The 21,775-nt window shown below is 42.3% G+C and overlaps 2 protein-coding genes across 5 annotated transcripts; one reads left to right on the forward strand and one right to left on the reverse strand.

The window, feature by feature from the left end:
* The first annotated feature begins 221 nt into the window (after positions 1–221).
* Positions 222–8,241, forward strand: LOC113020097 (uncharacterized). Of its 2 annotated transcripts, none has more exons than XM_026163789.2 (7): positions 222–1,999; positions 2,430–2,531; positions 4,489–4,684; positions 4,797–5,012; positions 5,117–5,259; positions 6,124–6,259; positions 7,319–8,241. In XM_026163789.2, the coding sequence occupies exons 1-7, from the start codon at positions 786–788 to the stop codon at positions 7,505–7,507; spliced, it is 2,196 nt and encodes a 731-aa protein (XP_026019574.1). In that variant the 5' UTR covers positions 222–785; the 3' UTR covers positions 7,508–8,241. The 2 variants fall into 2 exon arrangements, with proteins under 2 accessions (XP_026019574.1, XP_026019566.1); XM_026163781.2 differs by having other exon boundaries at positions 225–1,999; positions 2,430–2,645.
* Positions 7,700–21,140, reverse strand: usp8 (ubiquitin specific peptidase 8). Of its 3 annotated transcripts, none has more exons than XM_026163765.2 (19): positions 20,996–21,140; positions 20,165–20,341; positions 19,866–20,010; positions 19,673–19,758; positions 19,417–19,558; positions 18,518–18,560; positions 18,256–18,427; positions 17,914–18,076; positions 16,064–16,205; positions 15,596–15,882; positions 15,028–15,501; positions 14,299–14,373; positions 13,861–14,159; positions 13,225–13,446; positions 12,926–13,136; positions 11,228–11,464; positions 10,879–11,021; positions 10,623–10,755; positions 7,700–9,345 (listed from the first exon to the last, which is right to left on the reverse strand). In XM_026163765.2, exons 2-19 carry the CDS (start codon positions 20,266–20,268, stop codon positions 9,187–9,189), a joined length of 3,237 nt encoding a protein of 1,078 aa, XP_026019550.1. In that variant the 5' UTR covers positions 20,269–20,341; positions 20,996–21,140; the 3' UTR covers positions 7,700–9,186. The 3 variants fall into 3 exon arrangements, with proteins under 3 accessions (XP_026019550.1, XP_080143793.1, XP_080143831.1); XM_080287667.1 differs by having other exon boundaries at positions 12,923–13,136; XM_080287705.1 differs by having other exon boundaries at positions 12,923–13,136; positions 21,018–21,135.
* Positions 21,141–21,775: the final 635 nt, after the last annotated feature.

Raw genomic sequence — 21,775 nt, forward strand, 5'->3', positions numbered from 1 at the left:
ACACTTCAGCGGAAGAGAAACTGCCACACCTGGTCAGGTGTTTTAAAAAAATTAATTATTAAAAACAGATTAGAGCAGGGGTGTCAAACACAATACCCGTGGTCCAGAATCGGCCCATCAAAGACCCCAATCTGGCCCACAGGGCAGCTTTGGAAAATGTAACAGAGGGCATTGAATTTGGACTTTGAACTGTAGTTTCAAAGGTTTTACAACATTTCCTACTGATAAAGACCTCAATCACTGCCATTCAAACTACACCAAAGTAATTAAGTAATAGATAAACAATAACAATTACAGAAAAGTTCCTGTTTTGTTTTGAAAACACACAGTTTAACGTCCCTGGTAGGTTCCCATAAGCCGCACTGGTTCACCACAGAGCACCATCTAGTGGAGACTCTGAAGAACTGCATGTAGCTCAAACGATACCCGACAGATACACAGTAAACACATTCTCCGTGAGTTAGTTCTTCTTAGTGTTTTGCTAAATGACAAGTTAAATCCTGGAGTCACGCGCACCACAAGCCAGAAGCGCGTCACGAGCGCTGTGTTTACGTTGCCAGGACACAGTTGTCTGGCTACTGCGGATCCCAGGTGATTTACCTAAAAGCGGATTCTCCTGAGCGCTGGATTCACCTGAGGATCAGATGAACATGAACAGCACACACAGTTTTCCGGATAGCACACAGGATATTAAAAATACCGCCGTCTGAGGCTATCTCCTCCTTTTGCTCCCAAACAAATACATATTTTGAGATGGCTTTTTCTTAGCGCGCACAGGTTGAACGATGAAGGCCAAAGCTCTGTCAGTGAAGGAGTGCGCCTGGATGTCCGAGGACTGCCACCTGGTGGACATACCGCGTGAAGCTACCCAGAGGGACACCCTTTGCTTACCGAATATCTTCCAAAAGTCCAAAAAGGTGAAGCCTCTGACAAAGACTCGGCCCAGCCCCAATTGCCAGGTTTACTACACAGCCAGGGAGCTTCTGCTGGAGGTGCTGGACAGAGAAGCGATCCGGGAGCTGATCAGGAGAGCTGCCGGTGTGAAGGCAGGGCCAAATCGGCAGTCACACTGCCAGAGCAGGGAGCAGAGCACAGATGTGTCTGAGGAGGGGTATGCTGATGCAGTGACGTGGTTTTCTGTGGTCCTGCAGAGCGGCCTGTCTTTGGGGGAGAACTGCAACTTTGGGCATGATCTAAATGTGAAACTAGACGGATGGCAGGGTGTGCTAAAGAGAAACAGCATCCAGGCCGACCTGCTGTCTCTGACCAGACTGGAGGATGGCGAAAAGCTGGAAGTCCTCTCTGCTTTCTGTGGCCACATAACCCAGCGCTACCAGGCCCTCCATACGCCGGGGCCAAACCTGGCTGTAAAGAAATACAGACTGTCCTCTCAGCAGGAGCACTACTCTGTTTATCTCGCTCTCCTCTGTGACCCAAGCTCGGGGTTCATCTGTAACATGTATCTGTACTGTCCAGAGCAGCTCCAGAGGCAGAGTAAGAAATCTGTTGTCGAGCAGGTGGTCAGACACCTGCTGAGACCTTTCTGCAACCACAGGTGTGTGGTTCAGCTGGATAGCTCTGCCTGGATGGAGGAAAGGCTCACACACATCTTGTCTAGATTAGGGTTCACCATTCATTTTGTTCCCGCTGTTAAGAGGCCACCATCTTCACCACCTGAGGGCTCCATGATGTCTGAACTCATTGCCCACCTGCAGGGTTGGACAGGACCTGCCCTCGTTCCCCTGTCTGATCCAAAAGGAACAGGGGTGGATGTATTCCTCCCAGGCCTTTGGGTGACGCTGCATGCGATCTGCATCAACACATTTGTGCTCCACACTCTGCAGAGCCAGAGCTCAGGAAAGAAGGTCAACCTGACACAGTTCACCAGGACTCTGGCCTCTCAGCTGGCCATGAACAGCAGCACCGCCGTGCCCGTTCTGCCACGACTGAACAGCAGCTCATACCAAGAGAAAAATGTCTCAAATATTTGTAAGCAAAGGTTAGTCCCGCTTTTTGTCACAGATCTTCTGCAACGTCTTATGGCTGCTGCAATGTTTGATGAATGAAATAAGCCAAACAGAAAAAAACAAAATTCTGAAAACTTTATATTTAGCTTAGTATTTAATTTATAAGTGTGTGTTTTAGATCTTTGATCCCCACACTTATCACTGAGCCTTGAGCACCCATAACCCGATTCTGACTTTGTCTTCCTTCCTTGCTCATCACCCCACATAACCTGCCATAGAGCCTTACTGCTACTTGTAGCTGATTTTTAATTTCCTGTGTTATCTATCCCACCACTTGACACACCACATTCTAATGTGATAACCAGGGTTTTTAATATTGTGACCTTTTAATGTGAAGATTTGAACAAATAAATCCTGTCATTGATATATTTGATATTTTTGCTTGACTAAATTTTCCTGCAGGACAAACACCAACATCTGTGGTCAGGTGACGGTGAAAGGAAAACACAGGTGCAGCTCTGCAGTGAGGCTGCAGAACAACTGGAACAGACCAGGAGTGTGTGGGTTAGACAATTCTGGCAACTCTTGCTACTTAAATGCAGTGTTACAGTGCCTGTGCTCCACCGTGCCCCTCGTAGAGCACCTCCTGGATCAGGAAACACGCAGAGAACTGGAAAAGTAAGACTGAGCATGTCTAAGGATCTTGGAAAGAAAAGCGTCTGGACTTCTTTAAGTTGCTCGAAGACGTTTCACCTCTCATCCAAGAAGCTTCTTCAGTTCTAAGGTCAAATGGTGGAGAGTCTCAGATTTAAACCCAGTGGGAGTTTCCCCCGAAAGAGGGACAAAGGATCCCCTGATGATCCTCTACCTAATCACATGAGCCAAGGTGTGAAAACGGGTGTGGGTCACAATCAGCCAGGGTTTCGGGTGAGCTCATTGTGAAATCTGGCCCCACCCTATCATGCGATTTCCTGAGGTCAGATGGCCCAGGATGTGAGTGGGCGTTAAGGCGTCTGGGAAGGGAACTCAAAACTGGATTATAGATGGCAGACGGTGTCGTAAACCACCGCCTCTGTTCAAAGATGGTCGCTCACAGTGGACATAAATGGCTTCTTTCACTCCTCTTTCAAACCATCTGTCCTCTCTGTCCAAAATGTGAACATTGGCATCCTCAAAAGAGTGACCTTTGTCCTTTAGATGCAGATGGACAGCTGAGTCTTGTCCTGTGGAGGTGGCTCTTCTGTGTTGTGCCATGCGCTTGTGAAGTGGCTGTTTGGTCTCTCCAATGTAGAGGTCTGGGCATTCCTCGCTGCACTGTACAGCATACACCACATTGTTAAGTTTGTGTTTTGGCGTTTTGTCTTTCGGATGAACCAGTTTTTGTCTGAGTGTGTTGCTGGGTCTGAAGTACACTGGGATGTCGTGCTTGGAGAAAACTCCTGAGTTTTTCTGATACACCGGCTACATAAGGGACATACATGTAAAGGAAGCACTCAAAACATGTGGTTATCCTATTTGGGCGTTTATAAAGTCAGCAAAGAGACACAGAAAAGAAGATCAGACACCAGCGAGGGAGGATAAGAAAGACAGACGCAACAACATTGTCATCCCCTATGTAGCCGGTGTATCAGAAAAACTCAGGAGTTTTCTCCAAGCACGACATCCCAGTGTACTTCAGACCCAGCAACACACTCAGACAAAAACTGGTTCACCCGAAAGACAAAACTCCAAAACACAAACTTAACAATGTGGTGTATGCTGTACAGTGCAGCGAGGAATGCTCAGACCTCTACATTGGAGAGACCAAACAGCCACTTCACAAGCGCATGGCACAACACAGAAGAGCCACCTCCACAGGACAAGACTCAGCAGTCCATCTGCATCTTAAGGATAAAGGTCACTCTTTTGAGGATGCCAATGTTCACATTTTGGACAGAGAGGACAGATGGTTTGAAAGAGGAGTGAAAGAAGCCATCTATGTCCACTGTGAGCGACCATCTTTGAACAGAGGCGGGGGTTTACGACACCAACTCTCTGCCATCTACGGTATAATCCAGTTTTGAGATCCCTTCCCAGACGCCTTAACGCCCACTCACATCCTGGGCCATCTGACCTCAGGAAATCGCATGATAGGGTGGGGCCAGATTTCACAATGAGCTCACCCGAAACCCTGGCTGATTGTGACCCACACCCGTTTTCACACCTTGGCTCATGTGATTAGGTAGAGGATCATCAGGGGGTCCTTTTGTCCCTCTTTCGGGGGAAACTCCCACTGGGTTTAAATCTGGGACTCTCCACCATTTGACCTTAGAACTGAAGAAGTTCTTGGATGAGAGGTGAAACGTCTTCAAGCAACTTAAAGAAGTCCAGACGCTTTTCTTTGCAAGCTCCTTTGACTACCATGACCTGGATGACTGAGAACCTTCACAGACTAAGACTGAGCATCTTCGTTTTATTCTCAGACTCACCTGAGGGTTGGCAGTCATGTTTTTTTCCAGTAGTTTAACCTCTTTTCATGCAGGTCCAAGTGCCTTGTCGCTGAGGTGTTTGTCCGCCTGCTAGAGGAGATGTGGCTGGGGACGAACTCCAGCTGTGCCCCCGTAGAGGCCAGGTCGGTGCTGTGCTCCATCTTTCCCCAGTTCAACAACTACTCCCAGCAGGACGCCCAGGAACTGCTCCTCTTTCTCCTTAACACGCTACACGACGACCTGAAAAAGGTGCAGAGACACCTGCGCATCTGCACCATCACATAGCCTGTTCCTCTCTATAATATAAACCTACGGAAACCATAACTGAGTGTGTTTTTGTGCGTATGTGATTGTTTACAAGGTTGCAAAGGACCAGATGCACTGTTCAATACGACAGCAAAGGCAAGAACACAATAGGTACTGCACCACTGAAAGCACCATTGTGTCACAGCTGTTTGAGGGCCAGCTGAGCTACATAACCCTCTGCATGCACTGCGATCAGCAGGCGTACAGCACACAAACGTTTACTGTGCTGTCACTTCCGATTCCTGCCGGCATCCTTAAGTGCTCCATTCAGGCAGGTTTTTTTAAACACCATTCAGACTGTTTGCATTTGATATACTGACGGTCTCATCCCTGCAGTTCTGTGCTTGTCTTTTATTCTCGTTTCATGTTGTGCAGGACTGTCTGTCGCTGTTCTTCGAGCAGACTGTCCTAACTGGGGGAGAGCAGCTGCTGTGTTCAGTGTGCAGGATGAGGAGAGAAACGGCGGTCATCACTAGTTTGGACAAACCTCCAGAGATCCTCATGTTACACCTAAAACGGTGAGAAGGAATGGATCGTCATCTCTTAAGATACTTTATTTACAGAGTATATGTTCAGTCGATAAAATCTTTAAATTTTATGAATGGATGTGTAACATTTAGCAGAGCATAATCTCACTTTAAGGTCCACTCAGGAGTGTAGCTGCTCTGAGATCTTTGATCTTTAGAAGGAGATGAACTTCAGCAGGGTGCTGTTTGAAAGCAATTAAAGGACTTAGTCGATGTTGCCTAGATTCAGTGTTGATCGTGAAAACGGCAGTGCACAAAACTTTCACATTCACGTCACATGATACAATTAATATCATCATGACCAAAATTGAGCAAAACCAAGAAGGCTTTATAGGCTTGAGGGGGAAAAAAACAGATGCTTAAATAAATCGGTTCTTCCCCATGTACAATTTTCTAGATCCGCCACTGCTCTGGAGACATTCATTTTTTTAGTGACCAATTTCAGTCTGTTTTTGGTCCATTTGAATTACAGCAACAAAGGTCATGACAGTAACAGAGAAGCAACAATATGCATTTGAATAATTCAAGGACTGAGTTTGTTAAATTATTAGACAATAAAGACTCAAAAAATTAATTAACTGATTTCCAATAATGGTCTTTTTGCTTGTAAGTACAAAAACACGAATAGCGCCATTTATCAGTATTGAGTAACCGACCTTTGCTACAAATAACATGTATTCATGCATGCATTAATTCAGCAGGCATCATGAATACTTAATACTCGTTATGCATTCTATTATGAAGTGTTTCTGCTTCCAAATACCCCGGAGATACAGGAAGGCTAAGATAAATCAATAACCCCCACTGTTTTTTAAGAGTCAGTGTTTCAAACTAAACTTATTTCCTCCGCCGCAGGTTTGGCTGTAAGGGGAAGAAGCAGGTGAAACTGAGGACTAATGTCGCGTTCCCCATGAAGCTCGACTTGACCCCATTTCTGTCGAGCTCAGTGCATAATGTCTCAGATTCTTCATACCATCTTTATGCTGTTGTGGTGAGTGAACATGAAGAAGATCGTAATATGAATTTGTGAGGTCATGTTTGTGTTTTGCCGAAAGATATTTGAGCGCACTGCAAACATCCACACTCGTAGATTCAAAGACTTGGGGATGCATGACTGCCGAGACCGCGAAGGCTCAGGGCTGTAAATGAAATGCATGACGCCACTTTGGCAGTCAGGGGTATGTCCAGAAGGGGGGCATGGGGTGGCAACAGCCCCTTCTGAAAGATGACTGCCCTCGGCCCTTGAGGACAGTCATCTTTGGCAGGTTGGACTAGAGTACTGTTAATCTTACAGTCCCCAACACTGTTATATAAGAGCATGAATACTACCAGTAGGAATGTAACGGAGTACATTTACTCCAGTGATTTACTGAGACTTATTTGGACGTGTTGTTGCTTTCTTCTGTTACTCCACTATATTTTGGATGCAATTACTGTATTTATACTATTTATTTTGCAGCTTTTTAAATCTTTGGTTATTAATTTCCTGATAAATTACATTATTATATAATTAAAATAATCAACAGCTGCAATATTAAAGAGACCATTTTAAAATTCCTAGGAACACCCCTGGTGCCAGACTTTTTCTTAGGCAGGGGCGCAAAACTCATTTTTCATCCTGGGCCAATTTGATCTTATGTGGGCTGGAGCAGTGAACCAATCCCCCTTCTAACAGTGTAAAGTAGTTTAATAATTTAATGTGAGATAACTCAGTATGAGGAAAATGAAGTGCAGCTTCAATAAACTGTCCCAGTTTTAATACGTGATAAAGAAATGCTGCTGCAGTTAATGAAACAAACCCAACTTTTTTGGGCTTAAATAGTAAAACACAAATCTGTAACATTACAGAAAAACTTTTGGCATTGCCACAATGTGCTTTGCATCATTTTAAGATCACCCAGGCAACACAAAGGGTTTAATGTTTAGGACTTGGCACCTGTTATGTAATTAAAACTGTAATATTTACATGAAATGACAAACTGTGTGGAAAACCATGGAGTTTTCACCACATCTGTTTTTTTTAATGTATTCATTTCATATTTTTTAACAGAACCACACAGGTCATCTGAACATGGGTCACTATACGGCTCTGTGCCACAACGCCTCAGCCCAGACCTGGCACTTGTTTGACGACTCGCTTGTCAGAGAGGTACAGGACACCCTGGTGCAATCTCCCAACGCCTACATGCTGCTCTACAGCCGCAAGCCTTTCCAGAAGCCAAAGATCCAAGGACTGTGAGCTTTGCAAATAGAAGACCAAAATCAGTTTCCCTCTTGAAAATGTTTCTTATCATCTGCATTTGGTTCAACATCTCTGCTGCTCTTTGTACTGTTAGCATCTCCATAACAATTAGAAATAAATTGTGAGTTCAGTGTTAATGTATAATGTTTAACTATCACACTATCTCCAAACCACAGGAAGACAGGGACATCAGGTTGATAAGGGCTTTATGACAGTACTTAATACATGCTGAAGATATCTTGGAACATTTGTTCACAAACACACACAGAAACTAATTTGAAGCAGTTTTAATAAATAGACATATGAGTTGTTTGAGATTAATATAATCGTTATATCTGAAACACTTTCAGAACATTGAGGGGGGGAGGGGGGGGGGGAGTACAAGTGAAAAGAAAATAGCACATGATCTCATGCGAGGCAATAAAAACAGTCAGGAAGTTCAGAGTCTAATCCTACCCCTTAAGAGCTCTGGTCCATTCTAAAAAAAATAATCAGCTTACTTTGTGCTTGCCCTTGTCAGTCGGCTGGTCAGTCAGGCAGAGTGCGTTGACCCTATCACACTCGTGTAAGTGGCTAAGGTCAATTTCTCACGTCTTCACATTCTCCAGCTCAATACTAAACATTAAAGTAATTCCTGAAAAAAAAAAAAAAGAAATCTAACCAAGCCTCAAACAAATAAAGACCAAAAATCACTAGTATGAACCAAACAGGATGTCAATCTATCCTGATACATTTGCCTCTAAATAGTGTTTGAGTATAATCATGTAAAGAGTAAGTATGTTTAACTGACAATAACCTTTACAGAAGACTGTAGGGTTTCCTTTCATTAGCTGAACCGAGCAAGACAGAGAAGATATCAGCATCAGTTTAAAGCATTCTGAGTAGAGCGCTGAAATCGGCTGTTAAACAAATATGTTCTACATAAACAACTTAATGTGATTGCATAAGTGGATAAGTGCAAGAATGTGGCTAATATGAACAAGCAAAACTCCGTCCTTTACCTCAGGAAGAATGCTAAAAATCAGTCACAGTCTCTTCAACACCCCTCGTTAATAAACAAGAGAAGGCTCTACAGGTAAACCCCTAAAACATATGGTTTGCCTTTATGAATATGGAGATAATATAATGGCTGCTACTTTCACGAAAAAAATAATAATAATTTGGTCACTTAACAGATAAATATTTTGCCCTAAAGTATTTACATTTGTAATGTGCAACATCAGCGTAGGTAGGTATGTACATGCCACCTAACTGTTAATCCTGTGTATGCACAGTACAAGAAAGCTGAAAATCAGTTCTGCGATAGCGCTGTCCACACCGAGTGTGAAAGAGATGCGAGTGAAGAGCGTCTGGACCAGCGGTCAGCCCTACAGCACAACTATGGTAGAGAAGTCAGATTTAAAGGAGGATCCATTTAGTCTCTAGATGATCAGTAACGTGAACAGATGGCATATTTTAAACAGCTATGGCTCCTCTAGTAGCTGAAGCGTTGCACAGTGTGCCTGCACCGTTCTCCTTTCTGGGACAGACGAGATCTCATGGCCACTCGCTCGAGTAACTCCCCGACAAGTTAACTGCAGCTTTGTGCACCAGGTCCTCAGAGCTGTGATTCTAAAAAGAAAAAAGCATTGCTGCTCTGGTGTATTAGTGTGCCTCCTTTATGTCCCACAGCACCATCACAGGGTGGAGTAAAACAGGATATAGGCTGCAGAGGACTTGACGGAGGAGGTGGAAATGTCAGACACCTCATGGTCGTCGAACTTGTACCAGCGCTGTTTGGCGGCATTCTTACAGTAGGCTGTGTAATGGCCACCATCTAAACCCCCATAGTGGTTCTGGTAGTGGAAAAGCAGACGACAATCAACTGTTACTTAAGCATTACAGGCTGCTGTTTTCAATGTTTTAAACCAGGTTTTTTCTTTCCAATCTTGCCTGTATTTCCTGTCTTGCTGTTTAGGGACCAAACACATTTATGTACCAAAGCTACTGAGCCAGTACAGCTCTTGTGTTGCCTATTTGCCAAAAGACTGGCTGTAGTCCCCAAGCAGATCCAACTCATTGTTTTATCATTTAGACAATTGTTGATGTTACTTTGATAAACTGCACATCCACCTTGCTCCCTACATTTGTTATATTTGGGAAACCAAACAACTCATTTAAAAAAAAAAAAAAAAAGTGTTCTTAGAAATCCCAGGTTTTCACAGATTGATCATACAAAACTAAATGGCCCATGCTAGATCTATCGATTTAACGTTTACTGAAGCCTGAGTGGGACCAAAGATATTGCACCATGTCAAAATAATTGTAAAAATTCACCAGTTTTGTTCAGTAAGCAGACCTTAAACTTTGCATGTAGCAGTTTGTAATCATTGCTCATCTGCTGATCTTACCACAGATGATACCATATACAACTTGAGATTTTGACTATGAAGATATCAGAATTGGTATATATAAATAATTTGGTCATTCAGCCAGACCTTTAACGAATCCTGTGTCTGTCAGTAGAAGCAGCTATACCGAGACCAAACTACATACAAACACTTCTTTCTCACCAAAATAGAGAAATGGTATCATGGTGGTACCTGCTGAATTTACTGCCCAGGTCACAGGACCCGTTGGCATTATGCCTCAACTTAATACAGTTCAGGAAATCATATTTATATAGATCGGCTCAGAGGGTTCCTGAGCAGACTGTTTAGTTGTTTAGTGCATAAATTTAAAAATATTGGCAAAGGCCAGTGATTTGACCTTGAGGTCAAGGTTACTGAGATTGAAAGTGATCAAAGATTTTTAGTAGACACCACAATGGTATCAGTTTGAAAACCCTAGGTGACTTACTTCTCAAGTTATTGCAGATGCAAAGATGTTCAGAATATGTGACCTCTGACATTTAGTTTGAGGTCACTGAGATTAGAAGAGATTTTTTTGTACATGTTCCCATGTTATCAATTTGAAGCTACTGCTCACTACTCACAGCTACATTCTCGAGTTATTGCATTCACAAATTTAGGTGTCCATGAAGCCCGCCTGCCTGGCGGGGTGACAACAATACTTCATCAATCTTTTACACCAGAGCAGTAAAAACAGCAGCAGTCATTTCAGTTTCACTTACAGACACTCCGTAAAGGTTGTATCTCTTCAGGCTCTGTTTGGGTCCAATGACGTACTGGGCCAGGTCCAGACTATCTAAAGGGAAGTCTACAGATGTCTGCAGTTTCTGCTTCCATCTACCCTCATAGGAGAACCTGCAGGAAGAACCCCCACAACAGGAAATAATGTTAATGTCAAAAATAGCACTCCTGTAAAGCTTATAAAGTGAGGAGTGAAAATAGACAGATAAAAACTGTTTTACTGCTTTGATTACAGACCGTTTCAAGTGCACCAGGAGGATGGGTGGGACCTTCCAGATCTCCAGTTTCTTGGTGGAGTCTCTGTGGGCTTTGCAGTGTCTGCAGAACACCTTGTTGTTGTCAGTCAGCTTCTCTTCCTTGGAGAATAGCCTCAGACAGTCCTACCCGGAAGTAGAAAAATCACTAATTATTAACCATAGTTATGCATTTAATCAAGAGTAATATGATCTACACAACCACAATACATTTAATTGGCTAGTTTGTCAGAATGAATTCAGAGAAACAAATGCTGTCACGATGTGAATATGTTAGATAACAATATGTGTGCTTGACACGAGAGCAAAAACATGCTTTGATATGCCCTGACCTGTAGGGAGCACTTGCTGGTGGAGGCCAGAGGCAGCGACAGGTACATGAAGGTCTCAAATGTCCGTGACTTGCGATGGCAAGTCAGACATTGCACAGTGGACTTGAACTGCCCCTGGAACAGTGCTACGATGATGGACTCGTTCAGAAGCTTGTGTTTGCTCCAGGCCAGGTCAGCACCCGTTTGATCATCCAGATGGTCATTTTCTTCTTCCTTGTACCGCTTCCTGTTGTCCGCCTGACCAGAAGTGAAAGAAAATAATTTAAAATGACACAAGCCCAAATTAACGGCTAGAGACACCTGCCTTTGTGATTCAATTAAAAATCAATGAATAATGGCAGATGTTCACTATACCACCTATCGATATCACGTTGCAGGGAGAAGTGAAAACTCACTAAAAACTACATGAAGAATTTTCAAGCCATAATCTCTGTATTCATCTCTCGAGTATTGTTCAGCTTATTAGCATGCAGTTCAGCCAGTTCACTCTCAGTATGACAGGCAGGAAGATATGGCAGGTTAACACTTGCTAATTAATACCTTATTAATTAGTATGATTTACAAAAAAAAAAAAAAAAATCAATTATCCCAGAGAGACAGAGTGGACTGGGACTGGGCCAGCATGATGGCACACAGGTCAGAAGATCACACAAAAGGGACATGATGAGATGGCGTGCGTGATGACAAATGCACATCACCAGCTGCTACAATCGAATTGGCATCCTATGCTCAAAAAGAAAATGGGTTGATGTACTTCTGCAACTTAACCCCAGGTGGAGACAATTGTCACTGTATCACTCAGCTGATACTCTAACAGTATAAATAAAAGACCTTCAATAGGAAAAATAACTCAGAAAAAAAACCCTACTACCTTTGTGGTTATAGTAAGTTTAAAAATATAAAATACTGGTGACTCCTCAGCCTCCTAGTAGACACACCTAGGGTATCAATTTCAAAAAGTCATTGCAGTCACAAGATTTTCAGAAATACAGTTATCAGAAGTACTCTAACCTTGAGGTCAAGGTCATTGAGATTCAAATGTATCCAAGATTATTAGTACATACACATACAGCATCATTTTTAAGGTCTTACATCACCTCGTTCTCGATCTATTGCTTCACAAATGTAGGTGACCACAATATCAGCCTCTTACAGCTGAGTTGTAAAAAAAACATACAATCACACAATTGCTTTGTCGTCATCCCCCCCCTGATCTAAATGCACATGAAGCCAGTAAAAACAAAATAAACGAAAGGAAAGACATCTGTTGATACAGGCAATGAGCATGTCTTGGGTCAACATGCACAGAGGTTCTGACAGAGCATCAGACCAGACAGATGCAGACACGTCACACGCACACTGCTGCAGGAGGACCAAAGACACACAGCTATTTACTTACTCTCTAATTTGCCATCAAAATGAAACCCAGTGAAAAAAACAGAAAGAAGGAAAATGATAAAAAAGACTAGGACTTCATTGTTAACAGGCAAGTGTGCAACAACATACAGGGATACTAAAAGGAAACCTGAGAAAGCTGTGGTTCAACAGAATAAAGGATGCACTGTTAATTTAGTCAATATTTAAATAAGAGTGAGAATATTTAGATGTTAATGGTTCTCTTTTCATGTAACCATTGTAAGACTTTGTTTATGCCTCACTGGTGGCTGTGGAATACCCCTTATTAAGTTTTCACACTACCTTGTTGAGGTCCTCATGAAGCCCATCCATGAGGAACAGCAGCAGCTCCTGGGAGTCTTGCTGGTCATAACCAGCAAACTGCTCATTGATCTTGCCTATGGTGATCTTGAAGTCACGTGGACTGATGCACTTGTACAGACCAGCCCACAAGGCCTTCATGATTACACCAAACTCCTCGGCCACCTCCCCTTTGTGGCCAAGAATATTGTGCCTGAAAGAGAACAGAGGCTCCGGTGTTATACATTCCCCCGCATACAGACCTCATTATGACCAGCAATTCCACTTATCTCGGATCTAACCTGTTTATATCCTCTAGGTAGCAATTGTTATTGAAGTATTCAGCCAAGGCAGGAGTGTTGCAAAGAGACTGTAAGATTGAGTTCATATAACATGTGTTGCCCAGGTTACGAAGGCCAGTCAGTGATGCGCCCAAACCCCCAAATGTGGGATTGAGGTTGCGAATTTTGGCTGCTGAAGGACGCGCAATCTCCACTTTAGAATAGACTTTGGCAGGTGCAGGTCTGAAAGAGAAAAGAGTAAAATAAGAGAGCCAGACTAGTTACTACAGATGAATCATCAAAGGAAGTACCACAGTGTAATATATACAAAGAATACAGGTCATACATACCATTGTTGCTTTAACAGCACAAAAAGCATAATATTTAATTGTAAAACAGGTTCAAACTAAACATGAACAGTCACTGAAATTACTACCTTATCACACATTTTCTGCTCATTTAACTAAACAGCCTGAGGAAATACTATCAAAAGCTACTCTTCTATCCACACAAACACAATCTGAATCACCTTTATGACACTCCAACACATCATCTTCATACCAGAAGAAGTATTTTGCAGGCTTCTATTGTCCTTTATAATATGCAGCTATTATCTGTTCACTTAAAACATATTTATAGGTGCACAGCGTGTCTTACTTGGTTTCTCTGTTGATTGTGGGTATGACAGCAGTAGCGGTCGGGGCAGTGGCCTTTTTCTGTGCCTCCTCTCTCAGGTCCTGACTGATGTCAGGGGAAGAGTAGGAGCGTTTCAGTTTAGACTGCTCCTGCTCTTGTTCACGGTTTGTGTCTGGCTCAGCTGGTCGTGGTGTTTTCTGTTTGACTGTTGGTGGTGTCGATGGTGGGGTCTGGGGAACAGTGACTTCAGGAGGGTACAGGTGGACACGATTGGTTGGCGAATGGTAGTATCGGTAGGTCCCCGTCACTGTGTCAAGGAACTAGCCAAGAAAATTAAGCGGAAGAAAAGAAAAGCATTTGGTAAAATTGAACCATAAACCTTTAAACTTTTTTTCCTTTGAACTTTCACCCTCAGTTATTTCAAATGAATCACTTATTTCAGGTTTGGTTATCTGGTACCTTCATCCAACCATCAGGAAGACCCGGTACACTCCTACCCATCTCTTCACTCCTTGCTCGGGTCAGAGGCTCCCTCTGTGAAGACACACACACAAACACACTTTATTTAATAAGATCATACAAAAAAATTATTGTAAAGGCTTTCACAGTCACAGCAGGGCTGTGAGAGTCACAGTCTCTCACAGCCCTGCGGAAATCTAACAAACACATTAAGTTTGACAGACAACACTAACCCCAAGTGTCCAGGACTTCAAATTTAATAAAGGACAAACTACAATTGTTTAGCAGTGGCTTCACTTCTCTATCAAACTGTTCCTCCATTTTGACAGTGACAGGTTAAACTGAAGGAAGCGATCAGCCTAAACAGGACTAGTTAGTAAAAATGGGGGGGTTAGAATCTAAAGTTTCAACCTACACATGCCACCTTTATATGAGGAGCATTACACTATTTGAAGTTTTATCTTTACAAATAATTGTTATTTGGGCTCTAATTGTTATACTTTAGCTCTAGGAGCCAAACTAGGTTCTAATCCTTTAACTCATTAAAACAGTTTAGTGGATTGTGTGTTTAAAAAAAAAAAAGTACATTGTTTAGGATGTGCAATTATGACGAAGAATTTTTAACATCTTCTTTTAACCAATGATTTAAGACACTAGGACCTTGTGGGATGACCTTAAACTTTCATTTGTTTGTGACAGTAATTATCTCTGACAGAGAAGAGGACTCACCTTAATCTCACTAACAATATGGTTGGGAGCCGGGGAATCCAGAGACATACTCTTAGAGGGTGTGTCAGAGTTCTGCTCTTTTCCTCTCCTGTCTTTTTCATCCCATGCTTTGTTTATTTTATTTTCCTCATCTTCTGCTTTTTGCCTTTCCAGTTTCTTCTTCTCCTGATGTCTTCTCTCCTCCTCTTCCTTCTTTCTCTTCTCACTTTCTTCCTTTTCTAGCCTTTCTTTCGACTCCTGTTTCTCCTCCTCTAAACGACGCTGCTGCATGCGTTTCTCCTGCTCCTGCTTTGCTTTCTCCATCAATGCCACTGCTTCGGAGTGTATCTGACTTTGTTCTTCTTTAGAAAGAGAAGCATTAGGAGCAAAGGGTGGTTTAACTGAACGGTCTGGGACAACTGGGCCATTCTGGGTAGAATCCTTTGCTGACCCGTTTTGGCTGGGCTTAGGTTCAGGTTTCTTGGTACGGTCAAACTGGGACAGGAGAAGAGTCATGTTTAGACACATTTGGAGTCCTTTAATGCTTTGCATTCTCTAAAGGTTTAACAGTTATCAGGGCAAACAATACCTGAGGGAATGCTTTGGGTGTTGCAGGTGACTGGCTGGATGTGCTTGCAGCAGGGGCCTTCTTACCCAAGTCCTGACCTGAATTTGTGGAGCCGGTGACAGAGAAATCAACACTGTCGGGCAACCTATCAGCGACTATGGAAGTTTTAGATGTTGGAGGTTCTGCTGGTGTGATCCCATTCACCAGCACAGGAGCTGATGGTTCCTGAGGCTCAAGTGAAACTTCAGGCTCGGGTGGAGGTGGGGTTGGAGGTTTTGGTTCCTCAAGGGATGGGTAGCTAAAGTTCACTGTTGAAAACATCAAAGAAAATGTCTACATGTAAGACAAGAGTCCAGTCACAATTAGGAAGTAAGTGAGTAATACAAAATTATATAAAGTATATTGTGGTTTTTATTTTCTATCTCATAAAATGAGAAAACATAGCATTAAAGGGCCATTTTTTAAATAAACTGTACTACTCATACTCACACTGAGGAAGGGTGTTGGTAATGGTCTGTCGAGGTGGTCTAATTTTAGCATTGGTCGTATACATGGGGTAAAACAACAGCCAGTTCTCATAGCCACCCTCCAGCACCAGCGGCTCACTACGCAGGATGGTGATGCTGTCCCACTGTGCAGTTATCAAACACAACATTGTAATTTTACATGAAAACACAGGTATTGATACAGTGGGGCAAAAAAGTATTTAGTCAGCCACCGATTGTGCAAGTTCCCCCACCTAAAATGATGACAGAGGTCAGTAATTTGCACCAGAGGTACACTTCAACTGTGAGAGACAGAATGTGAAAAAAAAATCCATGAATCCACATGGTAGGATTTGTAAAGAATTTATTCGTAAATCAGGGTGGAAAATAAGTATTTGGTCAACAACAAAAATACAACTCAATACTTTGTAACATAACCTTTGTTGGCAATAACAGAGGTCAAACGTTTACTATAGGTCTTTACCAGGTTTGCACACACAGTAGCTGGTATTTTGGCCCATTCCTCCATGCAGATCTTCTCGAGAGCAGTGATGTTTTGGGGCTGTCGCCGAGCAACACGGACTTTCAACTCCCGCCACAGATTTTCTATGGGGTTGAGGTCTGGAGACTGGCTAGGCCACTCCAGGACTTTCAAATGCTTCTTACGGAGCCACTCCTTTGTTGCCCGGGCGGTGTGTTTTGGATCATTGTCATGTTGGAAGACCCAGCCTCGTTTCATCTTCAAAGTTCTCACTGATGGAAGGAGGTTTTGGCTCAAAATCTCACGATACATGGCCCCATTCATTCTGTCCTTAACACGGATCAGTCGTCCTGTCCCCTTGGCAGAAAAACAGCCCCATAGCATGATGTTTCCACCCCCATGCTTCACAGTAGGTATGGTGTTCTTGGGATGCAACTCAGTATTCTTCTTCCTCCAAACACGACGAGTTGAGTTTATACCAAAAAGTTCTACTTTGGTTTCATTTGACCACATGACATTCTCCCAATCCTCTGCTGTATCATCCATGTGCTCTCTGGCAAACTTCAGACGGGCCTGGACATGCATTGGCTTCAGCAGCGGGACACGTCTGGCACTGCGGGATTTGATTCCCTGCCATCGTAGTGTGTTACTGATGGTGACCTTTGTTACTTTGGTCCCAGCTCTCTGCAGGTCATTCACCAGGTCCCCCCGTGTGGTTCTGGGATCTTTGCTCACTGTTCTCATGATCATTTTGACCCCACGGGATGAGATCTTGCGTGGAGCCCCAGATCGAGGGAGATTATCAGTGGTCTTGTATGTCTTCCATTTTCTGATGATTGCTCCCACAGTTGATTTTTTCACACCAAGCTGCTTGCCTATTGTAGATTCACTCTTCCCAGTCTGGTGCAGGTCTACAATACTTTTCCTGGTGTCCTTCGAAAGCTCTTTGGTCTTGGCCATGGCGGAGTTTGGAGTCTGACTGTTTGAGGCTGTGGACAGGTGTCTTTTATACAGATGATGAGTTCAAACAGGTGCCATTCATACAGGTAACGAGTGGGGGACAGAAAAGCTTCTTACAGAAGACGTTACAGGTCTGTGAGAGCCAGAGATTTTCCTTGTTTGAGGTGACCAAATACTTATTTTCCACCCTAGTTTACGAATAAATTGTTTACAAATCCTACCATGTGAATTCATGGATTTTTTTTTCACATTCTGTCTCTCACAGTTGAAGTGTACCTCTGGTGCAAATTACTGACCTCTGTCATCATTTTAAGTGGGGGTACTTGCACAATCGGTGGCTGACTAAATACTTTTTTGCCCCACTGTATTTACAAGCTACTGCATAAAGTCAACCACCCGCCAGACACAGTTACCTTAAAAAGAGCATCTTTGAGGCTCTGCAAGGTGGTCCCCAGTTTAAGGTCAGTGACAGAACTGAACCAATCCAAGAGGATGACATAATCTACAAATCCCCGCCGTTTCCAGTGCTCTTTGGACTCTTCTGGCAGCTTTGCCTCAATCTGATTCACAGTGATTCTGAAAAGTCAAAACATTTCATTGTTCACAGGTTGACCAAACCCCCCCCCCAAAAAAAACACAGACACAAAAACAAACTGAAGGTAGAAAGATCAGTCCATTCATATTATTATTTGATAATGAATCACACATGGTGTGTTAGAACAAACTTCAATCAAGTTTGAAGCTTCGCTTCTCACCCTGGGCTAATGGCCTCCTCAGGCACGCTGATGCAGGTTTGAGCCGGGACCTGAATGTGAGACTCCTCAAAATCTCGATGGCTGCGTGCATCCATAACAATTATTGCGATAGTCTGGTCTTTCATCATGTTGAAAAGTTTCTCAGCCGTGATCCCACCAGCAGGCAGCGCAGCTGTCAGACAAAATTCATAACTCAGCACTAATAAATCAACTAAATTCAAAGATAAAAACAAAGTGACTGCTTTGAGGTTTTCCACTTTACCTTTTGAGGTTGCATTCTTCAGTTCATTCTGTTCAGCTTTCACCTGCGACACACATCCACAAAGACTCATCTCATTAGCATGTTGACATAAACTGGATTTTTCCCCTTATACTAAAGGTACAAAAAAGAATCATTACGATTTCAATACAGGCATTCAAATATTAATTAAGCTACGGGTGTTTGCATTATTATTATTATTAAAATCCACTGTAATGCCCAGTAGGGCAAAGAAAACATTCGAAGTCTTTATATCTCACTTTATTTTTCAAAGGCACAGAAATGCTGTGTGCAGTAAATATCTCAATACCTGTAACCACCTGCAAAATTCAACTCTTATACTGTGCTTTAGTTTAGATCCTTTTGGGAGGGTTATTGATCGATGCAGTTTTTATGTAAGCGTAAATTTGGTAAACTATCGGAAAGTTACATATAAGACAGTAAAATACTCTTTTTGATTTGCAACATATTTCTACAAAAAGTTGGGATAGTGGCAGATTCACCACTTTCTTGCATCACATTTCATGTTTAAAAAACTAATAAGAACTGAGGAGATCAGCTACTGTGGGAAAGTGCTTTCCAGTCACTATCTGAGTTCAGCTTCATACAGTTCAGAGTCTTCTTTGGCCTGTTTTGTTGTCCAAGTGTTTTCAATGGGGGACAGGTCTTGAATGCAGGCAGACCAGTTTGACAAACTCTATTATCTGAGTATTCCTTTTGTGATGTGTGCAGAATGTCCAGAAGGTGACACATCTATGTCATCTGGATGGAAGAATAATCCATTGCAAAGCCTATATATCTTACGTAAATGGGGCCCTCAAAAATCATTCCAAAACCAGCAATATACTTTGCAAAGAGTATACACACTGGCAGCAGTGTGTATACTCATTTCAAACCTTCACCTTTTTGCTGTCCTTCCTGTTTGTGAATGACGTTTTTGGAGAGCCCCGATCGCCATCTTTTTCTGTCATTTCCTCCCTCCTCTTCTTCTCCTCTTGTCTCTCCTTTTCCTCTAGTTTTTTTCTCACCTCTACCTCTTCGTACCTGTTCAAAATAGGTAGGAAATAAAGATCAGTTAAGTGAAACAAAATCAATATCCTATTTTACAGTGTCTGAATTAAGAAAGTGAGCATAATCATGACAGCTGAAACCTCTAACCTGAGTTTAAGACTTTCAGACAGCTTTTCAGCTTCTTCAATGGCTTTCTTAAAGCTGTTTGTCCCAAGCATAGTCACGTAATACTCCTGTGCACATCAGAGAACACTTCAAGTAAATAATCTGCCTTCATGTGAAAAAAACATTAGGTTAGCAATACAAAAAGAATGAACAAACTTATAAATATTAGGTATACCGGTTGCTGCTTGAACTCTGGTCTCTTCTTGATGATGTCATATACTGTCAAATACTTCATGTACAGTACATAAGCTTTCTCCTCATCTCTGTCCAGACGGCACTCCTCTGCCGCCTTGAATATTTTGCAGGCACTCTGGACATAACTACAAACACGAAAAAAGTATATGTAAGTTAAAGATTTTCATCTCCACATGACTGCAATGTGCTTCAGTCACAGAAGCCAGAAAATTGAGATCAGTGACAAATGTCTTTTTATTAGGTAATAATTTCTGCCCAAAAAAAATATAGTAACATTACTTTCTAGTGCTTGTCTTGTCTGGCTTAATTTCAGCTTTTTTATTGAGGTCCCCCAGAGAGGTGGACAAATACAGCTCTTTGACCCCGGTGGAAACTGCAGGCATCTTGGCGAATGTGTTGAGTCAGAGGTCACTGGCAGGCAAAAGGGTCAGTGGTGTAGACAAGCTCCGAACATCTCTAGATAAATGTTTGTGAAAGAGAAAAACACAAACACACGCCGTTTATACTAGAACAGCTGTTCTAGCTTCATAGAACAGTTCAATCTGCAAAAGAACATTTAAGCCACGGTTAGCAAAAACGTCTCAAAAAGTTTTCCCGTGCCGTCGGCGGTTGTGTAGTATTTAGAAATGTCTAGAATTAGGACAGGCTAAGCCGAAACGATGACACTTCGCAGATAAATCACTTATTGGCTATGACACGGCGCTTGGCTGTAGTCAACAGACCCAGGGCATGTCAACACTGACGACAACAACATAGTTTTCTCGCTAATGTTAGCCGCTAACCACTACTCGGCTGGATGCTTTTACGAAGCAGCTAAAGGTCAACTAAACTGACAGCATTCGGTTTAAACCTTAAACCTACTACTTGGCTGATAAAAAACCTATTTAGCCCCTTAAATGTGCACCTGGCGTTGTTACCTTCCTCGTTAGCCTGCTAGCTACGTCAGTTAGCAAGCTGCGCTTGGAGCGCACGTAGTTAAGCGTTAAGGTTAGCTTATGAGAACTATTTCCCTACAACAGAGACAGTCGAGTACATAACACCCCCCATATCACTGAGGTCTATATTACTGTCTGACAGTTTGACAATATACATTTAGTTTTAAAAAAATACCTCTTTATGATCCGTTGCTTACATTTTAGCCACTTTTTGACAGCTGATTCTGATTTCTTGTTCCGCTTCCTCCTTTTTTCCCCAACCCGTTCTCTTCTTCTTCTTCTTCTTCTTCTTCTTCTTCAGCTAATTCTTAGACGTTGGCATCCTTACTATCACACTACCGCCACCTTCTGGAGTCATTTTTTTCTTTCCTGATACCCGTTTCCCACATCTTTGCTGCCAAACCACATATTTTGTGATGACTCCTGTATTTTATCTGTATTGCTCTGTGACTTTTAAGTGCACGTACTTACATTGTTCACTACTATAGTTTATAGCGCTACTCTTCAACTGCTGTAGATATATTCATAGCACTCTGTAGATCTGTTTACCACAAATTGGTACATATGTACATATGTAGCATATCTGTATATTAGTTCATATTACATCTGTATATCTGCCCGTCTGTATAGCAATATAGAATATCTGTATTCTATACACCTCATCTGTATGTCTGTACATATGTATACATCAGTACATCTATACATTTGTCCGCAGTACATCTGTATATTTGCTCTCTGTATAGTTATATAAACATCTGTATACTTCATTTATTTGTACATAATCTGTACATAACTATTCCCACCTTTCATGCTACCCTTATCTGTATATAATCTGCTCTTAATGCACTTAATGCACCTTGCACTTCTGATTAGATGCAAACTATATTTTGTTACCCTGTATTTATACATGTTTAATGACAATAAAGTTGAATCCTATCCTATCCTATCCTACTGC

The sequence above is a fragment of the Astatotilapia calliptera genome, chromosome 1, assembly GCF_964374335.1.
Source record: "Astatotilapia calliptera chromosome 1, fAstCal68.1, whole genome shotgun sequence".
In the NCBI taxonomy this organism is placed as follows: domain Eukaryota; kingdom Metazoa; phylum Chordata; class Actinopteri; order Cichliformes; family Cichlidae; genus Astatotilapia; species Astatotilapia calliptera.

What these genes read in the sequence shown, in the direction of transcription:
- LOC113020097 (XM_026163781.2), top strand. Translation starts at nt 786, where the DNA reads ATGAAGGCCAAAGCTCTGTCAGTGAAGGAGTGCGCCTGGATGTCCGAG. An exon ending in ACACGCAGAGAACTGGAAAA is followed by an intron (nt 2,646 to 4,488) that starts GTAAGACTGAGC and finishes CTTTTCATGCAG; the next exon opens with GTCCAAGTGCCTTGTCGCTG. An exon ending in TACACGACGACCTGAAAAAG is followed by an intron (nt 4,685 to 4,796) that starts GTGCAGAGACAC and finishes ATTGTTTACAAG; the next exon opens with GTTGCAAAGGACCAGATGCA.
- usp8 (XM_080287667.1), bottom strand. Translation starts at nt 20,268, where the DNA reads ATGCCTGCAGTTTCCACCGGGGTCAAAGAGCTGTATTTGTCCACCTCT. An exon ending in GAAGAATGCAACCTCAAAAG is followed by an intron (nt 18,428 to 18,517) that starts GTAAAGTGGAAA and finishes TTTGTCTGACAG; the next exon opens with CTGCGCTGCCTGCTGGTGGG. An exon ending in TCAAAGATGCTCTTTTTAAG is followed by an intron (nt 16,206 to 17,913) that starts GTAACTGTGTCT and finishes ATAACTGCACAG; the next exon opens with TGGGACAGCATCACCATCCT.